The 27,828-nt window shown below is 42.0% G+C and overlaps 1 protein-coding gene across 2 annotated transcripts in view; it reads left to right on the top strand.

The window, feature by feature from the left end:
• NKAIN3 (sodium/potassium transporting ATPase interacting 3) overlaps positions 1–27,828 on the top strand; it is a 663,159-nt gene that overhangs the window by 63,577 nt on the left and 571,754 nt on the right. For both annotated transcript variants that reach the window (XM_073331052.2, XM_078851527.1), the window contains 2 exons: positions 20,358–21,900; positions 24,353–24,419. In XM_073331052.2, the coding sequence (XP_073187153.1) occupies positions 24,378–24,419 (42 nt within the window). In that variant the 5' untranslated portion in view covers positions 20,358–21,900; positions 24,353–24,377. The remainder of the gene's footprint in view (positions 1–20,357; positions 21,901–24,352; positions 24,420–27,828) is intronic.

Raw genomic sequence — 27,828 nt, 5'->3', positions numbered from 1 at the left:
TAGCAGCTTACAGCCTAAAGGATAAGGTGTAATAGGTGGATGAGACAAACAATGAGGCCTGGGTATGGAGGGGAAGAAGAGGGTGACAAATAAATGCCTGAAAAGTTTTCCCCATTTCTGTATTTTTAATTTAATTTGATATCTAGTATGCTTTGTTGCCCTACAGTCTGGCTATTAAATAGCTTTACCACATACTGTGTATAACTATTAAATAGCTGCTATTGTGTTTGACATGATTTCAAGTCTTTGTAGCCTACACTAGATGTCACACTAAGCATGTTTCTATTTCCTTTCTGTCTGAAGACAGGAAGGAATCTACAGACAGAGGGAGGAGTGGATACTACATTAGACTTTTTAAAATCTAATTTTAACCATTAATTATTTGAATGAGTAATTTAGTCTTTCATATGACACATACCAAACCATAGTGATGAAAATAGGAACTTTACTCAAAAGAGTTCTGGAAGATTTTTTAAAGATAAAGCCTACAGCATTTGTTCCTTCAGCCTGCTATGCTGAGAGAAAGATTTAAATCCGAACTACTTGTAATTCTCCAGCAACACACGATAGACTCAAGAAAGCAGTATAAAACTTGTTTACGAGAGCTCAGAATGAAAAATTGTTGAGTTTTAAATGGCACAGAAGAAGAGGGAGCTTACAAACCTGGGGCCTGATTCTCCACTGCCTTGCAGCTTGTGTAGTCATTGACACGTGTAAATCACTGCCAAGTCAGAATGTTTTGTGCTCACTGGGCACGTCAGTGACAACACAAGCTGCCAGGCAATGGAAAATGCCTTGTCCTGAGCACTCGCACACTTCTTCCTAGATTTAGCAATCTTTATATATCATGATGAAGACAAATGTGTGTGTGTCTACACTAACTCTTTTCCCACTGCTGGTTTAGCACCAGTGAAGCTCAGTGGTGGTACCAGCAGAGGGAGTAGGTTAGATCAGGCAAAGGCATTTTTACCATCATGTCATCTACCCCTGCTCTTGGGAGGTGTGAATACAGACTCCATGACTCCCCTGAACCCTTGCAGACTCCATGACTCCCCTGAAGCTGCAGAGCTTTGATAGTGATTTGTTCAGTTGCAGACATCTTTGATAGGGAGGGAATCTCTATAATTATCTTTCACAAACTCTCTATTGTTAACAAGCTTAACAGGAGACATGAACAGCAGGGTGGATGGCCTCTGGGAGCCATTTGTAGTTGTTGCTTTGTGTAAGAAATGAAAAAGTTGTTGGTGAAAGGAGCTTAACCACATGTTCAAGTTTGTGTGTGAGGGAACTTTATGCCGATGGATTTGAACAGCTTTCTAAAACTATTCTCCAGCCTGCATACAAACCAGTTGGGCCTGTTTGAAAACAGGGACTTTGTTTAAACTGAGCTCACAGTTTAGATTTACAAGCTTGAGATTTAAAGGACCAAATTAATCCCTGGTATAATTGGACAATAGGGTTGGCCTAACTCTTCTCCCATTTACGTCAATGGAAGAAGAGTTAGGCCAATGACTGCTTCTGAAAATCCCACCCTAAATTCCTTGAAGTCTCTTCAGCCCTAGTGTATATGGGCATAAATATGGCCTATGAATCATGTTGATGCTGGCACGGAGAGTGAGAAAGTGCAAAGGTAGTAGCAAACAAAGCACAGATAGGCCACCCAGCCCCTTGGAGTGTTCTAAGATTATGGTATGCTGCCAGGCCGTTTAGGCCAAACTTTACGCAATCTACAAAAACAGTTACAAAATGTTAATTCAAAGGTGTTCATGCTATTCAAAACAAAATGTCTGTAAAAAGTTTTACTTAGATATAAACATTGTTTTACAGTGCTTGCACCTCCTCCATTGCAGCATGGTTCTAGAGCATGAGAACCAAAACAAAACCAAAAAACAAACAGCAAAACCCATAGGTCCAAGTTTTGTGCTGCTTTTAATGAAAAGTATATAATAAGGGAATTTGTAAATGTACATAGATCCATGAACTGCATTTGATGGTTAATGCACCCTGCCTCAAGAAATGGAGGGAGTAGGGCATGGAGCTGCACAAAACTTGGCAGTTGTGAATGGAAGGGGGGGGGGAATGCTGGAGGGTGTGGGGCCGGTGTTGAGAGAGAGAGCGAAGCCAGAACTGAGGCCCACACTTCTCCACTTGCTGCTGCTGGTGTCACCACCTGCTCTTCCTGGCTCTTCCTTTCCAGCCTAGATCTAGCAGCGGCAAGATGAGAGGCAGAGAAGTCACCTGGCAGCAGATGACCCAGAGGCATTGAGCGCAGATCAGCAGATTACCCAGAGGCACTGGGTGCAGATCCTCAAAGGTTTCAATGGAGAGTTAGATGCCTAAATACCTTTGAGGATCTGGGCCCGGGTAGCCAGGAGCAGCAATTGCAGGCCATTCCTGTAGCCCACTTGGATGTGTGGGATCTCAGCTGGGCTGCAGGAAGGTATGATAGTGCTATCAACTGCAGGAGTGTCACATCAAAGGTGTGACTCTTGGAAGCCCTGTAAACTTACTACTCTATGTTCATTACCCATTGTGAATGAGACAGAAGAAGAAAGGACAACAAATACATGAAATTAGATTTTTAAAATTGCTCCATTTAAATACTCAGTCTTTACAGTACTTCATTTATAGTGATACAGAAAATGACACATTTTAAATCTGTGGTCGATCTGATTCTCCACTCCATTATATCACCTGCACGCAGGTGTGATTCCACTGTCTTCATTGGAGTTACCCTTTATTTCCCTTCCTGTACATCAGAGGACACTCCCACCCAGTCTCTAGGCCTGTTGACTCCAGTGGACTCACACCCATGCACAGCTGGTGTAATGGAGTGGGGAATCTGCTCTATTATTTGTAACACTGCAGTTTCCCTTTAATTAAGGAAGAGCTGTTGTGCTTTGTGTGTATTCAGGGTCTTTTTTCCTTGTCCAGGCTGTGCTTGCACACATGAAAGGGAATGTGTAGCTGAGTGGGCAGCTTTACAAGACACAGAGCAGACTGCTTCCTTCTACGCGGTTGTCTGGAGGCAAATGCTTCTTAAAGCATTGGGTCTGAACCAAACCTTGGAACAGTTTGGATCCAAAAAGTTTGGCTTGGATCCATCTTTGTTTCACTCTAGTTTCTTACCTCTTCAATAGTAGAGAATTATCTGTAGTCCTTTCTTTATGCTGCTTTTACTAACGACTCATATCACATAAGTGAGCTGTCACATCAGTGCATAATTACCATAACTAGTTTGTATTTAGGAGTGAGAGCCACAAGCAGGACTGGTAAATGCAGTCAGCCTCTACATGCCTGATCTACCTCTACTGATGCTAAACTGCATTCTGAAGTGTTACATTTTCCTTACGCCTCGGGTGGAGGTTACAAAATAAAGTGCAATCTGAAGAGTACTGCCCAAGAACAGTTCTGAGAACAATGTTTACCAATAGCTTAGATCGTGCAGAGGTTGATAAAAAGCTAAACACAGCAAGCTTGCTGTGGGGTCTCATTCTGACCCAGAGCTGGGTTTATCTGTTTATTTTTAATCTACTCGCACAAGTCCAGCACCAATTATTTTGCTGGTGGCTGCTGCTGCAGAAGTTTATTTCTAGCTCCTCTTTGCACTTTTCAGAACTCTAAATATCATTGTAAAGCCATTAAGACACACGAATGAGACCATCTCTATGGACTCCTTAAGAGGAATGCAGACAGTTCATGACATTTTGTGTAATAGAATTCTGTCCACCAGACGACTTATCTTCCATCGGGTTTTGAGGTTATTTCCTTATGTTTTAAGGAAAGGATGTAATCTGATAGTAAGTTCAGTTCTTTTATGTTTGTTTCCTTGGGTGGGTGAACAGGACAAGTCTATAAATCTTACCTTACATGATTTCTGACCCTTCCATTCAAACTGTGTTGCATTGCCAATTGCAGGACTTTCTGGCAAAGTTAACAGATCAGCATTATTCATAGGGTCATAGAATATCAGGGTTGGAAGGGACCTCAGGAGGTCATCTAGTCCAACCCCCTGCTCAAAGCAGGACCAATCCCCAACTAAATCACCCCAGCCAGGGCTTTGTCAAACCTGACCTTTAAAACCTCTAAGGAAGGAGATTCCACCACCTCCCTAGGTAACCCATTCCAGTGCTTCACCACCCTCCTAGTGAAAAAGTTTTTCCTGACATCGAACCTAACCCCCCCCCCCACTGCAACTTGAGACCATTACGCCTTGTTCTGTCATCTGGTACTACTGAGAACAGTCTAGACCCATCCTCTTTGAAACCCCTCTTCAGGTAGTTGAAAGCAGCTATCAAATCCCCCCTCATTCTTCTCTTCTGCAGACTAAACAATCCTAGTTCCCTCAGCCTCTCCTCATAAGTCACGTGCTCCAGTCCCCTAATCATTTTTGTTGCCCTCCGCTGGACTCTTTCCAATTTTTCCACATCCTTCTTGTAGTGTGGGGCCCATAACTGGACACAGTACTCTAGATGAGGCCTCACCAATGTCGAATAGAGGAGAACGATCATGTCCCTCGACCTGCTGGCAATGTCCCTACTTATACAGCCCAAAATGCCGTTAGCCTTCTTGGCAACAAGGGCAAACTAGTGACTCATATCCATTTTGTCGTCCACTGTAACCCCTACGTCCTTTTCTGCAGAACGGCTGCCTAGCCATTTGGTCCCTAGTCTGTAGCGGTGCACGAGGATTCTTCTGTCCTAAGTGCAGGACTCTGCATTTGTCCTCGTTGAACCTCATCAGATTTCTTTTGGCCCAATCCTCTAATTTGTCTAGGTCCCTCTGTATCCTATTCCTACCCTCCAGCGTATCTACCACTCCTCCCTGTTTAGTGTCATCTGCAAACTTGCTGATGGTGCAGTCCATGCCATCCTCCAGATCATTAAAGAAGATATTGAACAAAACCGGCCCCAGGACCGACCCTTGGGGCTCTCCACTTGATACCGGCTGCCAACTAGACACGGAGCCATTGATCACTACGCACTGATACCAACGATCTAGCCAGCTTTCTATCCACCTTATAGTCCATTCATCCAGCCCATACTTCTTTAACTTGCTGGCAAGAATACTGTGGGAGACCATGTCAAAAGCTTTGCTAAAATCAAGGAACAACACATCCACTGCTTTCCCCTCATCCACAGAGCCAGTTATCTCGTCATAGAAGGCAATTACGTTAGTTAAGCATGACTTGCCCTTGGTGAATCCATGCTGACTGTTCCTGATCACTTTCCTCTCCTCTAAGTGCTTCAGAATTGATTCCTTGAGGACCTGCTCCATGATTTTTCCAGGGACTGAGGTGAGGCTGACTGCCTGTAGTTCCCAGGATTCTCCTTCTTCCCTTTTTTAAAGATGGGCACTACATTAGCCTTTTTCCAGTCTTCCAGGACCTCCCCCGTTCGCCACTAGTTTTCAAAGATAATGGCCAATGGCTCTGTAATCACAGCCACCAAATCCTTTATCACCCTCAGATGCAGTGCATCTGGCCCCATGGACTTGTGCTCATCCAGCTTTTCTAAATAGTCCCAAACCACTTCTTTCTCCACAGAGGGCTGGTCACCTCCTCCCTATGCTGTGCTGCCCAGTGCAGCAGTCTGGGAGCTGACCTCGTTCGTGAAGACAGAGGGGAAAAAAGCATTGAGTACATTAGCTTTTTCTACATCCTCTGTCACTAGGTTGCCTCCCTCATTCAGTGAGGGGCCCACACTTTCCTTGGCTTTCTTCTTGTTGTTAACATATCTGAAGAAACCCTTTTTTTGTGATTCTTAACATCTCTTGCTAGCTGCAACTCCAAGTGTCATTTGGCCTTCCTGATTTCACTCCTGCATGCCTGAGCAATATTTTTATACTCTTCCCTGGTCATTTGTCCAATCTTCCACTTCTTGTAAGCTTCTTTTTTTGTGTTTAAGATCAGCAAGGATTTTACTGTTAAGCCAAGCTGGTCGCCTGCCATATTTACTATTCTTTCTACATGTCGGGATGGTTGATCCTGCAACCTCAATAAGGATTCTTTAAAATACAGCGAGCTCTCCTGGACTTCTTTCCCCCTCATGTTATTCTCCCAGGGGAGAATTCAATCTTTTTCAAGTTCTCTAGGTCTTTTGTCAAGCCTTATAGAACTTGTGGTGGTTTGCATAGTCACACGGATACTATGATGACAAATGTGATGGAAGACCTATAAGGAAATGGGATACCGGATAGTAATTTAGGCTCACTATTTATTAGAAAAAATGAGGCAGGGTGAGAAAGCAGGAAGATTTACAACACGTATTAAATACTCAGCTCAATCTTAGTTCCGGTGCCTTTTGTATAAAATTCACATTAGTGCAGAGCATAGTTGCCAATGTGAAAAATTTACCAGAAACAGTTTTTCATATAAGTAAGGGTTCAATGGCCATCAGGTTCCCAGCCACTCAACTGATATATGAGTATGTTTGTTAGTGAATTTGGGGTTGTTTTCTGATTAGAGTGCAAGGGGAAAAAAGCAGAGGAAATTGCCTAATATTGATTTTTTTAGACTGCACCTAATTCTGTCTCCTGGCTCCACCCAATTTCCCAGACTATTTCAAAGCCTTCCCTTGCAACAATTTTGTCTTCTGCTGATTTTCTCTGTTCCCAGGGTTCCTTTTCCCAGCCATGGCTCTTCTCTCTCTCTCTCTCCCCAGAGTGCCAGAGAAGTCTTCCAAGAGAACCAGCTTCATTTGAATACATCCCCTTAATCTTTGCACTCAGGAACAAGACCAGTACTTCTGCCTCTCATGCCCACCATGATTTCCCCACATGGTACCATGCCCTCAGAAGGTTCTGCTCCATGCTCTTCAGAGATTCCCCTTTTTGCTGTTAAGCGCTATGTAGTCCCTGCTTCAGTATGGTTTGGTAAATCTATTTGTGGGTCCTTACTTGATCCTTAGCAGTTTCTGGACAGTATCTTGGAAATGCGGTTACCCTGAATCTTTAACTTCGCCTGTGACATGAAATTCAGTGTTGATAAATGCAAAGTAATGCACATTGGAAAACATAATCCGAACCATGCATATAAAATGGTTGGCGGGGTCTAAATTAGCTCAAGTTAGTTTAGTTAGTTAGCTCAAGTAAGCTCAAATTAGCTTAGTTACCACTCAAGAAAGAGATCTTGGAGTCATTGTAGATAGTTCTCTGAAATCATCCACTCAATGTGCAGCAGCAGTCAAAAAAGCTAACACAATGTTGGGAATCATTAAGAAAGGGATAGATAAGAAGACAGAAAATATCATATTGCCTCTATACAAATCCAGGGTGCACCCACATTTTGAATACTGCATGCAGATCTGGTTGTCCCATCTCAAAAAAAGATGTATTGGAATTGGAAAAGGGCAACAAAAATGATTAGGGATATGGAACAACTTTCATATGAAGAGAGATTTATAAGACTGGGGCTTTTCAGCTTGGAAAAGAGACAACTAAGGGGGGATATGATAGAGGTCTATAAAATCATGATGGGTGTGGAGAAAGTAAATAACACTTTCTTATTTACTCCTTCTCATAACACAATAACTATAGATCGCCAAATGAAATAAATAGGCAGCAGGTTTAAAACAAATAAAAGGAAGTGTTTCTTCACACAACACACAGTCAACCAGTGGAACTCTTTGCCAGAGAATGTTGTGAAGGCCAAGACTATAACAGGGTTCAAAAAAGAACTAGAGAAGTTCATGTAGGATAGTCCAATCAATGGCTATTCGCCAGGATGGGCAGGGATGCAAAACCATAATCTGAAGTGTCCCTAGCCTCTGGTTGCCAGAAACTGGGAATGGGTGACAGGGGATGGATCACTTGATGATTTCTTGTTCTATTCATTCCCTCTGAAGCATGTGGCATTGGCCACTGTCAGGAGACAGGATGCTAGGCGAGATGGACCTTTGATCTGATCCAGTATGGCCGTTCTTATGACGTGTATTAATATTCTCTCTTGATTTGGAGATTGGATTTATATGTGTAAATCTATCAGCTTTTAAAGAAGCCAACATACCAGTTGGAGGCTACAGAGATCTATTTTGCCATCCTCTTTCTTCTGTGAATTGTCAGGGTTGTCATTGCTGAATCAGGAGTGTGGGAACAAAGTGGTCTATTGCATCCCACTTTAGAGTCCCATGTTTATGGCCTACAGAAATCACTTGCAGTCTTTTTTTATTTCTCCTCTCCTAGACATTCCTAATAAGAATGTTCCCTGTTTGGTCTTCTCCACAATCCTTTTTAAATTAAAAAGCTAAGTGCCCATAAAATTTAAACTCCAAATCACAAAGCATATGTACCCTGACTTCTGAATAGCAAGCTGCCACCTCTTTCCCCCCCACCCCCTGACTGATCTTGGCACTGCCTTGGCTTGATTTAATTCTTACTCACCCCACAGGCAACAGCTGTATTTTATTTATGTTTTTGCAGGGTAAGTTTTCTTTGACTACTATAATTCTTCAACAGGAGCCTCATTAGACTCTGTTTACTATCTGTGTCATATCAGCGTTGGGTGCCTTTTATTTATTGGTTGGCATAATGCAGTTCTGTTTCTTCACTGGTGATGTATACAATCTGTAGCTGTTCCATATCTTTGACCTTGAAGCTTGGCATTTTGGATGCTCACTTATGCTGCTGTGTGATAAATAGAAAACTATGAATGTCTCAAAACTGTTTCCAGTTCAATTCTACTAACACAAAATTTATGGGACCTGATTCCATTGCACAGTTTCAGCAACACAGGGATTTAAAAGAAAAAATATTATTCTGGATTAGGTGAGGTTCCAGTCCCTTTCTAAGCTATTGCTAAACGTTTGAGGTGAAGGGTAGTGAAAATTGCATCAATCCAGAGCTCTTCTGTCAAAACCCACACTTGTAAGATCACTATTGCACCTTAAAAGGGAGCTTCACACTGTGGAAATGCATGTAACAGACATATTTCAGTTTTATTACCTTCTGGAGATAGGCCACTGAGCCACAAAGTTCAGAAATAGATTCGAGCTTCCCCAAAGTTTAAAGGGTTGTCAGAGCCAGGGTGTTGGTTCAGTCTCATCTCTTGTTTCCTTATATTCTTGCCACACTTGCTACCTATTGAAGATATTTTGTGCTTGATTCTCCACTGCCTTGTACCTTGCATAGACCTTTACATCCATGAAATGCTACCATTCTGATATGATAGAATTTCACACCCATGTTGCACAGGTATAAATGACTACACAACGTGCAAGGCAGTAAAGAATCAGGTCTTTAAGCAGGCAAGTATTCTTTCTTAGCCTATCTTCTCCTGTTATTTGACCCTGAAGGGAAATCATAAGGCTGAGTTTGTGATATCATAAACTTTTAGGGTGAAATTCTGGCCCTGATAAAGAGAAAAAGAGTTTTGCCATTGACTTAATAGGACCAGGATTTCATCATCCTGTTTCAATCAATTGTGATATTGCAAACATGGAATTATGACTTCATGGCAGGTTATAAGAGAAAGACAGAGGGAGAAGGCTGTGATTCAAACCAGCCCCCTCAAATAATAAAAACTGAATGGAAAAATGACTGAATACATTATTTTCTGTGGATTTTTTTCCCCATTGCTAGTCTGGCCCTCTGTGGTTTAAATTCTTTGTATTATGTTGATTGTGAGTACTGAGTACACTTGCATGTTCAAAGACCAACTGGCACACTTGATTACTGTTTTCTGGCTTCTTATTTTGTAGCACAGTGAGCATTTTCCATACATTTTTGCTTACTAAAAATAGCAAAGTATTGAAATTAGTTTTGCACTTTTGCACCCTTCCGGGGTGCCACCTCATAGAATCATGATTGTACTGGGGTACCACTAAGCCCACCTGTTCCACCAGCCTGGGCTCCCTCACTCTGTCCTGCTAAGCCAGGCCCTCAAGCCTCCACCAACACACACATAGGTAGGGACACACGCAGCTGCAGAAAGACACAGACACTGAAATGAGTACTGCATGGGAAGGCTTTCAGCTAAGGAATTGCCCAGCACTCAAGTGCACTCCCTCTCTGGAGAGTAAACCCAAAAGTGTATTGTCTTGTGCTGCACCAAGAACTGTACAGCGTAAGCGAATTGAAATTCGCCCTCTCCCTCACTGTGGAGAGAGAGATGCACAGGTCCCACCCCTCCCCCCAGTTATGAATTACACAAAGTGGGTTTAAAACAAAAACAAGTTTATTAAGTACAAAAGGTAGTTTAAATAAACAAAAAATGCAAACTGAGTTTTACACACTCGATAGGTAGGACATAATTTAACAAATTCTCACCCTGAGTGATAAACAGGCTGGCAGACTCTTAAGGAACAAGTGGCCTTGGCTTTCCCAGATTTTCATACACAGGCTAAAGATCCTTCTAGCCTGGGGCCATCACTTCTCACAGTTCAGTTCTTGCCCCTCAGGTGTTTCTAGCTGTGTTGTTGCAGGGAGAATGAGGTCCCCCTATGATGTCATTGTTCCCCTTTTATATCTTCTTCCCACTTGCTGAAAAGCTCTTACTGTGACCTGGGTCAAACAGTTCCCATTGCGTAGTGCTGTCTCTAAGAGTTTTCTATTGTACACAGTTCTTGGGTAATCCTTGTGCTTGTGTGCATCTCCTCAATAAGCCATTAACATTGTTTGGCCTTTTTACTGTTGTACCTGAAAGGCTGCTTGTGGGTGTTTCAACCTCACAACATGTTTCAAGTAACATACACATACCAAACTTCATAACTTCCCATACAACGATAGCACATACCATCCAACGAGATATTACTGTCTAGCAGATCAAGACTTTTAGAATGATACCGCACAAGACATACTTTGTATAAAACATATCCTCATTACATGACAGTGATGAATATTTAGGTGTCAGGGTGTCACAGCACTGGCATACAGTTTTAAAAGAATCTTCAGCTCATACTGATTTTCATTATATATAATGTATATTCTTTTGGGGAATTTAGTTCTTGACATATACAGCCTTGGAGTCTGAAGTCCTGTGTTTATCCAGAGAAGAGATACAGCATGAACAGCAGTGTATGTTTACTAATGTCTGAAATGTTCCATGGCTGAAGGGGCCATTTCTTGACTTGATAGGCTGCATCTCTACATAGTCTATTAACAGATCACGATAAAACCAACAATAGTGACCACACCTAGTATTCACCCCTTTGTCTTCCATTATTAAAGTTTTCCCAAGGTTTCCAGTACAATTGTGCTTGACCTTTTCTCGGCAAGTACTCTGGGCTGTTCCTTTAGGTGATCTCTAATGAGAGGTTGTGTGTGTGTGTGTGTGTGTGTGTGTGTGTGCGTGTGTGCGCGTGCGCGCACATATATAACATACATGTAATATAAAGTCTCTCTACCAGGTTTTTCAAATGGGATGATATCACTTTTTTTAATGGTTTAAGCCTTGAATGAAAGCATTTCCTGTCACTAGGCATCTAACCTGTGGCACTCTTTCAAATGCTGTTAGAGACTGACTGTGATTCAAGCGCACCCTTCATTAAATATGTTCCTATTCTCCAGAGATTTTAGCTTCAGTTAATTGTGTTGATTCTGGCTTTCAAGGCTGACAATATTTACATGGATGCAAAACTCCATAGGATGTGATTTGAAAATTAAGCAACAGTATAATCTTAATAAACCAATCTTAATGAGGATTTTAACAAGCAGATTCATGTACTGTATTTCTACATGCATGAATGAGTATAGAGTTCAGAATATTTAAATATGGCTTGGACAAACTGCAAATCTATGTTGTTTCTTTTGAAGAATATATCGGCTTATGAATCTGTAGTAAATTATGTTCAGATCTCAGAGTAGCAGCCGTGTTAGTCTGTATTCGCAAAAAGAAAAGGAGTACTTGTGGCACCTTAGAGACTAACCAATTTATTTGAGCATAAGCTTTCATGAGCTACAGCTCACTTCATTGGATGCATAAAGTGGAAATTACAGTGAGGAGACTTATATACACACAGACCATGAAAAAATGGGTGTTTATCATACACATTGTAAGAAGAAATTAATTTGCAAATTGGATACAATTAACTTAGGCTTGAATAGAGACTGGGAGTGGTTGAGTCATTATACAAAGTAAAACTATTTCCCCTTGTTTATTCCTCCCCCCCCGCTACTGTTCCTCAGACGTTCTTGTTAACTCCTGGAAATGGCCCACCTTGATTATCACTTCAAAAGGTTTTCTCTCCCCCCCACTCCACTCTCCTGCTGGTAATAGCTCATCTTAAGTGATCACTCTCCTTACAATTTGTATGATAAACACCCATTTTTTCATGGTCTGTGTGTATATAAATCTCCTCACTGTATTTTCCACTTTATGCATCTGATGAAGTGAGCTGTAGCTCACAACAGTTTATGCTCAAATAAATTGGTTAGTCTCTAAGGTGCCACAAGTACTTCTTTTCTTTATATTCAGATCATTGAAAGTCCAGGATTTCAGGACCATTTTGATTCAGGGTTTTAGCTAAGGTCCATCTCTACCCAAACAGATTGAGTTTTTGTATTTTTACAACTATAATTTATGCTTCTGAACATTTAGTAGGTATGTTGCCTTGTAGTGCTGTGGAATGTTGACTCATTCTTGTCTGATGCAGCAAGGCCCTTAGGCAGGTGCCTAATTTTAATCATGAGTAGTCTTTTTCATTGCAATAGGGCTACTCATGTTGTTAAAGTTTGGCACCTGCTTCAGTGTCTTCCTAAACTGGGGCCTCTATAGTACCAGTACTTGTACCCCATAATATCTTTGGCATGTCTGTATTAGAATATTAAATAAAACTGTGGAAACTGTCTTTGACATTTGTTCTTCTCCCAATCTAATGGAGGCTGAGACAAATAACAAAGATACTAGCATATTTGGCAGTGGTTCTAGATGAAGCTGCTAGATGGAGGCTCCATTTTGTCTTTTTTCCCTGCTACAATGTACTAGTCACAGTTTTAAGTACAGCTGTTTGGCACTCCCCTTTAGGCAGGATCATTCTTGATCAATATGGAGCCTTGTCAAAGATGAAATAATCTGGATTTATAATTATTAACTTATTATTTCAACACCCTTACAGTCTACAAATTTTATAAACTGCTGTCCTGCTCCTTATGCATAAACCTTACTCATATGAGTTTTACCACTGGAATCTGAGAGTAATTTTGCAAGTTAGGGACCATTTGGCTAATACCTAATCCTCTGTAAAACATGCTTGACATTCAGAATCTCGACAGGATTTAAGGGAAAGAGGAAAAAAACTTGGAAGACTGTGACAGTGCTGCCAGGTGACAACTGCCAAAACAATATGATCATAGTGCCACTGGCCATGCCCCCTCCCTTCCAGATCATCTGTGCTTTACTCTTGCAGTGCATCTTGAAAGGTAACCCAATAATGTACTGAAAATTCTCCTAGCCCTCCAAAATGAGGGTGGTAACATTATTAAAATCCTAGTTTCCCAATTGCATGATACCAACAACAAACACAGAAGCTGGCTTTATTGCAGTCACTGACATTCATGTAATATAAGTGCATTCCAGCATAAATCCTTTTTTTTCCTATATTTGCACTTTTAAAAAAAAAAAATTGTCAGGCAGCAGGGTACAGTAGCAGACAATCCTCTTCTCTGATGTGAGAAAAAACTTCTTGTCAATGGCAGGTGCCATTATTTAAGTACTAGCTGACCTTCTATACCTGACCCATTTTTCTAAATGGGAAGAATTTTTCTCCCTCTTACATTTTCAAAGTCATCACATACTAGGATTAGGCCATCAAGCATGGAACAGTAACTATCAGATACCTACTCTAGTTTGTTATGATTATCATTGCTCCCATAATCTTCAAGTGTTTGCTCCCTGCTCAAGAGAAAATATCCAGGCATTATTCAAGAGCAACACAAATAGGAATAGAACAAATAAATAGCATGTGTTTAAGGAAGATGTTGGAAAAATAAAGGGGTGGGCAATGTACTAAAATAATTTTTGTTTGAGAAAAAAAATGATTGATTACTTTCTAAAATAAGGGCCATAAGAATGTAATTATTCAAAGATTACAATAATTAGACTATAAAATGATTAATATAAAAATGATTTTCAAAGCTCATACAAAAGTGCCTTGAATACATTAGACTTATTTGACTATATTTCTATGATTCATTGCTGTAATTTAATAAATATAGACAAGTTTTCCCATTTCATTTTGGTATTCTTAATTATACCACTCATGCTGAAAAAGTTGAGGACTACTTCTTTACGCTACGGAGCTAAAAATAGGTTAGACATTCAGGCTCGGGCTGGAGCCCAGGCTCTGAGACACAACCTCTGTTGCTAATCATAGGACTCCAGCTTCAAACAATTAAGCAGGCTGCTTGGTCTCCAGATTAGTGGTCTGGGAACAAACAATTATAACCAATGCTTTCATAGGGAGGTTTGTGAGGGGAAAGCTCTGTAGACAGTGGCAGTCCTAGGATTGTCATGGGATGCTAATGAACGTTAATATTTGCTAATAGAAGCAAATTAATTGAAGCATGTCAAAAAGAGATTGTCTAGAGTACAAACCAAAGGCATTACTGTTGGACAAACATGTCAGGGATGTCTAGCCCTGCCTCAGCGCAGGGGCCTGGACTGGATGACCTATTGAGGTCCCTTCCAGTCCTATGTTTCTATGATTCAATTTAAAAACCCTTGTTTCCAAATCCAATACTTCATTTTCATGATTTATAAATATTAAATTTCAGCACATTAGCAATGTGTTATTGAAGTATAATAAAAAAACACACCAAATCTAAGGGGACCAAATTTACAAAACCTTTAAAGATTTGAAAGCACATATTTCAAGGTAAAATGATTCAGGGAGTGGGAAACAGTAGATTTTTGTGAATTTGCTGAAAATCTTTTTAAAAAAAAAGTAAGGAAGGGAGTTCAAATGCAAGATAAAAATATACCTAGCTCTGAAACTCTTTTCCTTTGCAGCTCTGAAAGTCAAAGGAAAGGGGAGAGAGAGTAGTGGAATAATTGGACACTTGTATTCTTTAAGCTAGAAAGTGAACACTGAGGTTATCATCTCAATATAGGCATTCAGCAGAACTAGGTTGGGTGCATGAAATCCATTGTTTCCTTCTGTGTCTTGGAAGTTCTGCCTTACCATTTAGTATAGTGTGATGCAAGCGATGTGATAGTTATGGTTAAGAATTTGCTTCCAGTATCAAGATATGTGGGCAGAGGAGAAAAGAGTGGATGGGAAGCTTTAGAGCTGTTTTAATTCATGGAGATCTGTAAAAAACCCAGACATCCTGGTTTGACTGGAAACCCCCAGTTTTTCATATAATATTAGTCTCCTGAGAACTTCTTTTGAGGCACATGAAATATGATGGTTTTTCAATTCTTCAGTATACACTGGAACTGAAAGAGTTAAGGAGCAAGTCTGGGCCCAGGCAACGCCACCCAGCCACAACCGCTGAGCACGCGCCAGCTGGAGGTAGAACTTAAAAGGGAGCCAGACAGTTCAGAAAATGTCTGACAAGGCAGGAGGAGAGACCTACCCTGAGAGCCGCTGGAGAAGGGCACTACAGAAACTACCTTCCACAGAGAAAGAGCCTGCCTGCTGAGCCCAGAGGGGCTGAAGGTTGAATTATAATCTTTTCTTTTACTACTTTGAGAGGCAAACTGTAAGACTTTGGCAAGAGAGGGGTGGCCCAGGGAGGCAGCCGTAAGACACTCCTGGGTGCTAGACACTGGTACCTTTTACGGGGCCCTGCGGCAGAGTGGGAGGGCCTGGGCTTTCCTACCAATGCTGCTTGTGAAGGAGGACACAAAAATCCTAATTTCTAGACTCTCCCTAGGGCAGGAAGGAAAAGATAAAGACCTTTGGAAATCCCCAGGTGGGACTGCACATCCAAGGGGGTCAATAGATGGACCCCATATTTTCCTTGGAATCCTGTCACACTGGTGAGAGAGATGACTGATTGCTGACCTGACCAGAGGGTTGTGTCAGCCCCCATAAAAAACAGACTGCCAGGGGCATGACAGTGGCCTAAGGGGAAAGATTAGAGTCATGGAAAGCAGAGGCCTAAACCCCTAACTACTAGATGATGCTACCAGCAAACACCACCTGTTACAATCATTTAAAAGGTTTAGGTTTTTAAAAATGACAAAATATATGGTAAGATCTGTTTCACTGATCAACTAGCAACTGTATGTTTTGCATCAGTCATTGTTCAAGCCTAAAGTAAACCCATTATTATTATTTATGTCTGAATATAAGTGTCATACCAGAACTTTCTGAAGCCTTCATGATCCATTGCTGACTTTGAGCACTCATCAGCTAGCCTTCCAGTTATCTGCTGCACACCATCCATCCATCTCCTCACTGGTCATGCCTACTACAATGACCCTCCACCATTTCTTCCATAGTAACTGTGACACTGACAGACCAGCCAACGTGTGTATGACCCATAACAACTTAATGGGAGGCATTACAATTGCTATCAAGGCAATATACTTGTTTGTGAATTTCAGAGAGATGTACTAGACTAGCAATCAAACTCATTCATTCATAGTAATGGAAATCAAGGGTAGATGCAAAGTGTGTTTATTTGTGTTTACCTGTATCTTACTAGAAGTTTAACAATGTAACCAGATTAGTTTGTAGATGCTAATTCCCTTTCATGTCTTAATTGCCTTAATTGTGTATGTGACTATGTCCAGTTAACCTTAAGATCAAAGATGTAAGATACTTCAGGAAACTAATAATTTCTACATTGTCTTCAGCTTAACTATCTCTGTTATAATTAATTATTAATTGCATAGGTGCCGACTCATGAGTGCTCCACTTAACACTTACTGGCAGCCAGCTCCACCCTCCCCCCAAGTGCCTCCCATCCACCAGCAGCCCTGCTGATCATCTCCTTCCCCCTCCCTCCCAGTGCCTACTGCCCACTGCAATCAGCTGTTTCGTGAAGTGCAGGAGGCTGTGGGAGGAGCGGGGACTGGGCATGCTCAGGGGAGGGGGCAGAACTGGGTGGGAAGAGGTGGGGTGGGGATTTAGGGGAAAGGGTGGGGGTGGGGCCTGGGGCAGAGCAGGGGCAGGAAGAGGTGGGAAGGGGTTGGGTGGGGGCAGGGCCTGGGGTGGAGCAGGGGATTGAGCACCTGCTGGTCCCGGAGGAAGCTGGTACCTATGGTTAATCATTTTATGTGAATGAGTGTAACTAGAGTTCAGGGGTGGCCAACCTGTGGCTCCAGAGCCACATGCGGCTCTTCAGAAGTTAATACGCGGCTCCTTGTATAAGCACCGACTCTGGGGCTGGAGCTATAGGCGCCAACTTTCCAATGTGCCAAGGGGGTGCTCACTGCTCAACCCCTGGCTTTGCCACAGGCCCTGCCCCCACTCCACGCCTTCCCACCCCCACCCCTGAGCCTGCCGTGCCCTCGCTCCTCCCCTTCTCTCCCAGAGCCTCCTGCATGCCACAAAACAGCTGATTGGGAGGTGTGGGGAAGGAGAGGGAGGTGCTGATCGGTGGGGCTGCCAGAGGGCGGGAGGCGCTGAGGGCAGGGGAGCTGACGGTGGGGGGCGGCGCTCTCCTGACATATTACTGTGGCTCTTTGGCAATGTACACTGGTAAATTCTGGCTCCTTCTCAGGCTCAGGTTGGCCACCCCTGAACTAGTTTATCTGTGTATGCATAGGAAATAGAAGATTAATTTACAAGCAAAGGTCCAAATTACCTATTTTTTTTCCAGGGAAGGCCCTGCTGTGTGCGGGCTTGTCAGCCTGCTAAAGAGCTATAAAAGTGAAACCTCAGGCCTGATCTTGCCATCTCTAGCCTGCTTAAACTTTGAACAGGGAAAGTATAAGCAATGGTGGATTAGCCACTGGGCCAACAGGGCCCGTGCCCAGGAGCCCTGGCCAATTGGGGGCCTCTGGAAGAGTGGGCACCCCCACACCCTGACCCACTCTGCCTGCGCTCTAGCCAGGAAGCAGGGGCGGGGGGATTGCCCCGCTCCGCCAGCCCAGCATGGGGGGCACCTGGCAGGTGGAAAGAGTGGGGAGGGGCCCCCACTTGCTTAGACCCAGATGCCCCACAAAACCCTAATGCACCCCTGAGTATAAGTCATAAGATGGAGAGTGCTAAAGGAGTTGGCGGATGAGATTGCAGAGCCATTGGCTATTATCTTTGAAAACTCATGGTGATCGCGGGAGGTCCCGGACGACTGGAAAAGGCTAATGTAGTGCCCATCTTTAAAAAAGGGAAGGAGGAGGATCCTGGGAACTACAGGCCAGTCAGCCTCACCTCAGTCCCTGGAAAAATCATGGAGCAGGTCCTCAAGGAATCAATTCTGAAGCACTTAGAGGAGAGGAAAGTGATCAGGAACAGTCAGCATGGATTCACCAGGGGCAAGTCATGCCTGACTAATCTAATTGCCTTCTATGACGAGATAACTGGCTCTGTGGATGAGGGGAAAGCAGTGGGCGTATTGTTCTTTGACTTTAGCAAAGCTTTTGACACAGTCTCGCACAGTATTCTTCTCAGCAAGTTAAAGAAGTATGGGCTGGATGAATGGACTATAAGGTGGATAGAAAGCTGGCTAGATTGTCGGGCTCAACAGGTAGTGATCAATGGCTCCATGTCTAGTTGGCAGCCGGTATCAAGTGGAGTGCCCCAAGGGTCGGTCCTGGGGCTGGTTTTGTTCAATATCTTCTTTAATGATCTGGAGGATGGTGTGGATTGCACCCTCAGCAAGTTTTCAGATGACACTAAACAGGGAGGAGTGGTAGATACGCTGGAGGGTAGGAATAGGATACAGAGGGCCCTAGAGAAATTAGAGGATTGGGCCAAAAGAAATATGAGGTTCAACAAGGACAAGTGCAGAGTCCTGCGCTTAGGACGGAAGAATCCCATGCACCGCTACAGACTAGGAACCGAATGGTTAGGCAGCCGTTCTGCAGAAAAGGACCTAGAGGTTGCAATGAACAAGAATCTGGATAAGAGTCAACAGTGTGCCCTTGTTGCCAAGAAGGCCAATGGCATTTTGGGCTGTATAAGTAGGGGCATTGCCAGCAGATCGAGGGACGTGATCTTTCCCCTCTATTCGACATTGGTGAGGCCTCATCTGGAGTACTGTGTCCAGTATGGGCCCCATACTACAAGAAGGATGTGGAAAAATTGGAAAGAGTCCAGCGGAGGGCAACAAAAATGATTAGTGGACTGGAACACATGAGTTATGAGGAGAGGCTGAGGGAACTGGGGATGTTTAGTCTGTGGAAGAGAAGAATGAGGGGGGATTTGATAGCTGTTTTCAACTACCTGAAAGGGGGTTCCAAAGAGGATGGATCTAGACTGTTCTCAGTGATAGCAGATGACAGAACAAGTAGTAATGGTCTCAAGTTGCAGTGGGGGAGGTTTAGGTTGGATATTAGGAAAAGCTTTTTCACTAGGAGGGTGGTGAAAGACTGGAATGCATTACCTAGGGAGGTGGTGGAATCAGGTGAGGCTTGACAAAGCCCTGGCTGGGATGATTTAGTTGGGGATTGGTCCTGCTTTGAGCAGGGGGTTGAACTAGATGACCTCCTGAGGTCCCTTCCAACCCTGATATTCTGTGAGTCTATGATCTTTCAAATTATTATTTGGAATAACCTGGAAAATGCACGAAAGACTATAATATACTTTATATCTAAGCTGCCTTTGTATTCTGACCTGTTGTGATAATTCCAGAGAGACTTTTAAAAGCTAGCAGTTTATTCCATCACTGCTGCGAACTATCCTGAACTATGAACACTGGAAGTCACTCATATGTATGTTAATCTTTAACCATTTGATGTTGATCTTTAACTACAACTCTCTTCTTTCTTTTTCCTTTTATTAATAATCCTTTAGTTTTAGTTACTAAAGGATTGACATTAGCGTGATTATTGGGTGAGATCTGAGACTCATAATGATCTGGGGATAAGTGATTGGTCCTCTGGAATTGGTGAACCTCACATATGGTGAATTAGGTTTTCAGTAACCCCTCACTATATTAGACTTGGCTCTCTAATGGAAGCAAAGGGCTGGAATGCTTTAAGAGGACTGTGTTTGGCTTCTTGTTAACCAGTGTGGTTTTACAGAAGCTGTTTTGTTAATGGCTTGGTGAATTTAATTAGAGAATAAATCATCAGTTTGGGGGGGATTGTCTGCCCTATTTCTTGCCATCTTCCCTGAGTGTGGCATTCTCAGTGTGGCCCATCAAGGCACCCCGGTCACAGTAACTTTCTCCCTGTAATTTCCATATCTATGCAGAATGTGAGTAAAGCACATAAGATTGCATCTGTTGATTTCCAACACCAAGGTCTGCTTTTTTTCTAATAATATTTCTAATACAGGCATTCATCTTTTTTTTTTTTTGTCCAGCAGATACCCAAGAGTCTTCACCAGCACCACATTTCAAAAGCTTCAATTTTCTTCTTGTCAGCAGCATTAACTTTCCCCACTTCATATCTATAAATTGTTAAGGAGAAAGTTAGGCTTTCACCACTCACACCTTTGTACATTTTCAGATGTTTTTCTACACTTTAAGGGAGGTCACAGCTGAGCAAGCAATCCCTACTCATCTTCCCATTTCATTTGGAACAGTCTCCTTGATCGGACTTATGTGAGCCCAGATAATTAAATTCGTCTGCCTGATGGTATAACAAAGAACCATATTGACTCTGTAATGATACAGCAACATTGGAGATCAAGTGTCCAATGGACAAAGACTTTCCTGGGTGTCTGATCCATAATCTGCAAACAGCTGTTCACCTCAAACATCAAATTAAAATGTAAAAAAGATATGACATTCAACAGGTTCACTGCATTTGGACTTGTCCAGAATCAACAAAACTTTTGTCCAGAATGGCGTTGAGCATTGGCACAGGTGAAAGAAGAGAATAACCCCAACAAACCTTAGAGTAAAATGAAAACTATAATGCTTGAGGCTGCCAAAGCACACATTCCAAAAAGTCAGTGTCCGATTGCATCATGGTTTACTGAGCAAGTGTTTTAGCTGACAGAAAAACGAGGTAGAGTGACGGAGAATGACTTGGAGACAAAAGAATGTAGGAGAGAATATATGGAACTGAGCAGACAGATTCAAAGGCAGATGAGAGAAGATGAGCAAATATATAAGGGCAAAATGCATGGAACTTGAGAACTATAAAGAGTAAATAATACAAAAGGTATGTTCACAGTTGTGAGACTTCTCAACAAAAGGTTTTCCCTATAATCAAACATGAGCATGAGGGCAGAGTCCTCACTGAGGGTCATGATATTAAACACAAGTGGAGAGATTACTCTGCCAGTCCGCCAGCCTCACCAGAGCCGCTCATAATACAAGAAAATGGACAAGAGAATCTGGAGCCAAAGCCATCAATCATGCAAAAGCACATGGCTCTTGCTATCATGACAATGAGGCCTGGGAAAGCACCAAGAATAGATAACTTGCCGACAGATCAGTTAAAAGCAACTGGCAAATGTGGTCCTGATATTACGTGGAAAATTTGTAACGATATATGGATGACTAGAAATTGGCCAGATGACTGGCCAAAGGGAATTTTTCTGTCCTTGCCCAAAAAGGGAGACCTAACACAGTCTGTTAACTATCAGACCATCTCTCTGATATCACTCAGGAGCAAAGCTCTGATCGACAGAAAGACAGAATCAGAACTAGCACCACAGCAAGCCGGTTTCAGAGGGGACTGAGGCACACATGACCAAATCAGGAATATCCGTCACGTCATTGACAAATGCAGAGGGCAGTCACACACTGACCATGTGCTTCATTAACTATTGAAAAGCATTTGATCCTGTCTAGCACAATCATCTTTGGAGGATACTGGCTGACATGGGGATTCCAGAGCATCTCATTGAACTCGTCACAAGTCTCTACCATCACCAACACACCACAGTATCAACTGCGGTAAGTAAGTAACAGTGAATGGTTTCCCACTGGGCAGGATGTGAAACAAGGGTGCATTTTGTCCCAAGGTTTTTAAATAAATATATACACAGAATTTATTATGGGACAAGCCTTGAAACCTTCTGACAAAGTGGAAGGAGCTGGGATTTCCATTGGTAGACACTTCTTAACTGACCTCCAGTAGACTGATGACACATTACTCTTTGCTACAATTGCCAGTGCAATGCAACAAATGTTGGAGTCTCTCAGAACAGTTAGAGAGGAATATGGACTCTTCCTGAATGCAACACAAACAAAATGCTTGTACATTGACATGACTAACAAAAACAGAAAGCAAGTGGACATTGTGTTGAATAGGCAAACTGTAAAGGCAGTAGATGAATTTACTTATCAAGCCTACAGCTTGTCATAATCTGGCAAACCACAGCATTCCAGTGAGTTAACCCAGTCTAGTCACTACAACATCCTGTTCTGAACCCTTTCCCAGATCCTTGTTGTCTTCTTCCAGTCTGAGCTTCATACAGTCTATAGTGCAGCTCACTGCTTTTAAATTAGTCTCCCATTTCTTGTCTGCATTTTCCTCCTTCAAACCTAACTCTTCCAGGAATCTTTCTTCCCTTGTTCTCCTCAATTGTGATCTCTCTTCTCCCACCCACACACAATCTGTTTTATGTCTCCCCTTTGACTGTAAGTTTCATGGCAGAAAGGTGTCACTCTTGTTTTATGTAGCTCCTCTCACACTTATACCACTATATAAATGAATGTCATTATTGACCACCTACTGCACTTGAGATATACAATAAACAGGTGAATGAGATGAGATGACTCCTTTTTCCCTTTCATCTATCTTTATATTAATAAGCCCTAAAAATACACTGCTTAAGTCTTATTGCTTAATTTCACATTTTAGTAACACTAGCTTATGTGGTATGTTCCATCTGGGTTATTTTAGAATGCAAGGGAATGGCTAAACAACTTCTACATTTAATTCACTTTTTTCTTTGTCTGGCTGGAACACAATAAAGCAAATTAAAATCAGTGATTGATTGTCTTTGAGAGCATTATCATCAAGGCTGAATACTTAAACAGTGTGCCAAATGAAACTATTTAATCACATTCTTTCCTGTGTCTCTCACTTCTCAGTCGGTATATCATGAACCAAGTAAATGACATTAACTTTTATTCAAAATAGGAAAAGTTCATTTATTCAGTTTGAACATTCCTCCCATGTCAAAGATGTGGTTTTTTTCCCTTGAAGTCTCTATATTTAGGAAAACATAACAGTATTTGAATTGAAGTCATTTGGCATTATATATGTATATACCTTTTAGAAATGGCTCACGGAGAGGTTTTGTCCTCCTACTACAACATGGACAAAGCCCTAGTGAACGTGGAATGCTGTTTCCATCAATATACACCTGTGCACAATTGTGGAATCCTTCTACTAGATGGTCAATACTGTTTCATGTTCTTCTTAGCTGGTATTTCTTTGAATCATTCTCATGTATTGAACTACACTGTTTGTTTTTTTGGGGTGTGTTATGTTTCAGTTCTATTCTATTAGTTGTCTCAAGCCCTGTGGTGATGGGTGTCCTAGATAATATGAGAATGCTACTATTCTGCACCCTGCCCTCATTTTGCATGACTACAGATGGTGCCAGGCAGGGGAGAACCAGGATCACTTGTCTTTTTTGTATTAATGTAAAACACCGCTACTCTATGCATTTCTGACTTTCTTTTTGTGGCTACATTACTAAAATGTACAGAAGATACATTTGTAATGATCTGAAAACAAAGAAATAATTTTAATGAATTTAATCATGTTGATCTTTATTTTTATTTAAAAAAAGTATTATTCTCCAAACTGGCACCTATCAATTTATGGGCCAATATTTTATACATTTCTCTTCTGCTGGATCTGTTGCTGAATCTTTTAGTAACTATGACCACGCCCCAAGATCCTTTTTATTTCTCCTCATCTCTAGATGCAGAGGGGCACTTTTATGCCAACCCTGTTTGGCATGGCAAGTAGACCCTCAAAGAGCCTAACTGGGGTTCACGTATAAGCCTGGCAGAATCTGGCCCTTAATTTTCATGTTTTCTCAGAGCGCATACAAGTGGGATTTGAATCTCGTAATTTTATTTCCCCAAAATTTTTAGGGAAAGGAGGGAGGATATTTTTTGTAGCTTCCCCATTTTTGTCAATGACATTTGCATGCTGAATTTCAAAGAGTACTGACAAATTAAGCCTTTTTATTTTAGTTGCAATCACATTGCCTTTTGTGTCTGAGGGGTGGGGGGGAATGCTGTTTAAAATCTGTAAATACCACTACTACTTCGAGTGCTTGTTCACGTCCATTCCACATTAATATGGAATGGACGTGAACAATACATCTCAAAGAACAACAGTTACGAGAAAGTAAGTAACTGTTTTTTTTTTTATCCCTTTCAGATCCGCTTAAAGGGTCACTTCTCCCATGATGCCTACAGAACACAGCCATGTGATAACAGCTAAGCAGGTGATGAGCAGAGATTACTGATATTGATCATCTTATTGTACCGATGTATTGTGCACCCAGTTGGTCTATGCAAAACGTACATGATTTACTATTACGCTGTCCTGTTACCCATTCAACCCTCCACCCATTTGTCTTGTGTTTTGTCTTTAAGGTTGTGTGCTCTTTGAGGTAGGGATTATCTTTTGCTATATATCTGTGCAGCACCTAGTACAATGTGTCCCGAACCTGGCTGGAGGGACTACTTAAATACAAACAATGACAACGGTAATTAATAATAAACTGACAAACTGACCTGTCTTAAACAGTACAAGGATTGTCTGGACAGTCCAGTTAAGGTGTCTGTCCATTTTAAACTGACAATCTGTACAGAAACCTGTTTTACATAAAGAGACCTTAATTCATTTTAATCCCACCATCCACCATTTTCACCAGCATTCATTTTACCATGGCCCACCCTTGTGGTTCTTCTCCATCCCCACATCCTCGCTGAATATTACCCTCCATGAAATCCACAGATCTGTGTAGGGTGACCATACATCCTGTTTTGACCGGGACAGTCCCTTTTTTAAGCTCTGTCCCAGCTGTCCTGACTCCCCCCCCAGCCAAAAGGAGGCATTTGTTCTGTTTGCTCTTGCTAACTTTATCAGTTGCAAGATCAAATGGGACAAATGCCCACTTTTGTCAAAAAAGTGGGGTGCAGTGTGGAGGAATGTGGGGGGGGGTGAGCAGAGATACCAGCCCTTCCCGCCTCACAGTTTGGAGGCAGAGCTGGGGAGGGGAGGCAGTGTTCCAGCATGGGGGTGGGGGAGCCGCAGGGTTCCAGCGACCAGCAGACAGTCTCCTGAGGCTCCCCCTCCTCCCTTGCAGGGTTCTAGCCACGGGCAACAGTCTTGCGGTGGGGACGGCAAAGGGGGAATCGGGCAACTGGCTGCGGGTGTCCCATTTTCTCTTTGGGAAATATGGTCACCCTAGATCTGTGGCATACTGTCTATTAACTACTTCAGGTGTTCCTCTCTGAACTTATTGAGATTACTATACAGTGCTGTGATTCGCTTCTTGTGAGAAGAAAGGCACACAAGTGGTAGCCTATCACCAGTTCACTGGGGGATAAGTCCTCATGTGATCTTAAAAGTGGGGAGAGTAAACTCCTAATCTATACCAGGAATGGATACGGGCTGGGACTGCTTTTTCTATATAAATATGTACGGGGTGGCAGGACCTGGAATGATTGACAGACTGACAAGTCACTGGCAGAAAGTGACCTGAAAGGAGTAGGGTTTTAAATACAAGGTTTGCTTTCTTGAGAAGTCAGAGAGTACAGTGGGTAGGAGAGATCAGCTATAAACAAATCTCTGTCCTAGAAAAGCAGGAAGTGTCTGTGCCTTTGATCAAAGCATTTGGGTTTTTGCATAGTTAACTGTCTTTTCTTTTTCTTCAAATAAATACAGCTGCTTTTTTGGTACCAAAATGAACATGCTCTAAACTGGTTTCTGTTGAGGGCTCTGGCACTGCACTTGCTGTACCTTTAAGAATTTTCTCTAGTGAAGCTGGGAGACTTTGATTTCTTTCTGTTGGGACATAAAACAGTAAGTGTGTGTTCACTAGAGCGCACAAGACTTCACAGTTGGAGGGTGAAGCATAACCATTTAAGGGGAAAAAGGAGGTTGGTTTGAATGAGAGAGCTCGTATGTAAAGGAGATGAGGCTGAAGTAGAGGAGAAGTATGATTCTAAGTAGGCATAATGGAGGCATGCAGCTATTTAGTGCCTCCTGTAAAGTGAGGCTTAGTGACTTGTCACACTTCACACAGGAAGTCCGCGTAAGAGTGGGACCAGAAATTAGAGGCCAGATCCTTGCTAAAGTCTCTTTGTGCCACTTGAGCCATTACAACCCAATGTAAGTTACAGCAGTTCTAGGCTGCTTTAACTTGTGGTGTGGAAAGGTTTGGCCCTAACCTCTCCCCAGATTTGGGGAGTAAGTGAGTCAGGAAAGTGGTTTAGAGTCACTTTGCTTTTGTCTTAGTTATGCTGGGCTCTGCTCCATCACAGCTGAAGATTCAGTCCTAAATGTGCTGACTCCTAGTAGAGTGGATAAGAGGTTGGGTTCCTGGGGTTTCAAAACATCCGTAATTATGCGCTTTAAAAAATATTGTTTCTGGAGGGTAATATGGTCAGTTTTTTCAAGTAATGGAACATCCAACAGTCTAGTTCTTTGTTTTTGAAAGCAAGAACAGGAATGCTGAAGGAACAAAAATATGTACAGAGAAACCTGTACACAGCCATCAGTATGGGTTAAACACTGAATGTTTTTGGCAGAAGTGCAGATCCGTAGGCTTCCACGAGTCTCACCTGTAAACAGAGATCTGGGGAAATTAAGAGGTAAGGCCTTTGAAAACATTCCAAACCTCTGTGATGCACTGAGATCTGACTAAATTTGTCTTTGGCACATTTTTCTTCCTGAGAGTAGAATTTGGTTTTAAGGCTGGTACAATAGATGAACAGCAATTTTCCAGACCCTTGCAACCCTGCAGCAATGCTGCTTGCAGTGACATAGACACAAACCTCCTTTACTTTTCATGGTTTACCATCAGTAGGATTAATTAATGTGTAGCACATCCCTTCCTTATCAATTACTTTTTAAAATGAACAAATTGACAAGAACATTAGAAATTATAACGGCTATTAACAAAACTAAAAATATTCTTCTCAGGTGTCTGGACCATTGATACATACCATCCTTATGATCTACAAATTAGAGAGCTTGTATGCTTCCAAGTATAAGAAGGAGTCTTCTCTTAACACTTGGACCCTAGTAAATATAAGTAATTACAACAAATCAGAGGCCATTGTGTAGCTGGTATCTTTTTTTTTTATTGCATTTATTTATAAAGCATGAGCAAGGAATTTTACAAATCACTACCAAACACAATTCAAAAATACAATACTAACAATCACAGAATTGAATGTATTATTTTTTGGTTAGAGAAATAAATGCTCCAGGAAATGAAGAATGGGACCTGATGAAGTGACAGGGGACTTGGTGAAAGTCTTGGGCAAGAGAGGCATAAAATGGATGATCAGAGTGGTTAAAGCCATATGGATAGATAGACTTGCACCTGTCCTTCAGGAATTGGTTCCAATTCATAAGAAGGGAAGCATCCATGAATGTGGAAACTATCTCAAGGGATAAAGCTATTGTTGCATAGGATGATGATACTGGAAGTATCCTAGAAGCTAGAATAAGGAGAATGGTGGCACCCCTCCTCAAACAAGACCAGTTCAGCTTTAGGAAAAGATGAGGAACCACAGATGCCATGTTTATAATATGGCAAGGGATAGAGAAGCAGCTCGAACACCAGCAGGATAGGTTAAAGGCTTTTAGAGATCTGGAAAAGGCATACAATAAAGTGG

The sequence above is a fragment of the Lepidochelys kempii genome, chromosome 2 (assembly GCF_965140285.1).
Source record: "Lepidochelys kempii isolate rLepKem1 chromosome 2, rLepKem1.hap1, whole genome shotgun sequence".
Taxonomy (NCBI): Eukaryota; Metazoa; Chordata; order Testudines; family Cheloniidae; genus Lepidochelys; species Lepidochelys kempii.
Note: the sequence above shows the minus strand (reverse complement) of the source record. Positions and strands in the feature narration are given on the sequence as shown.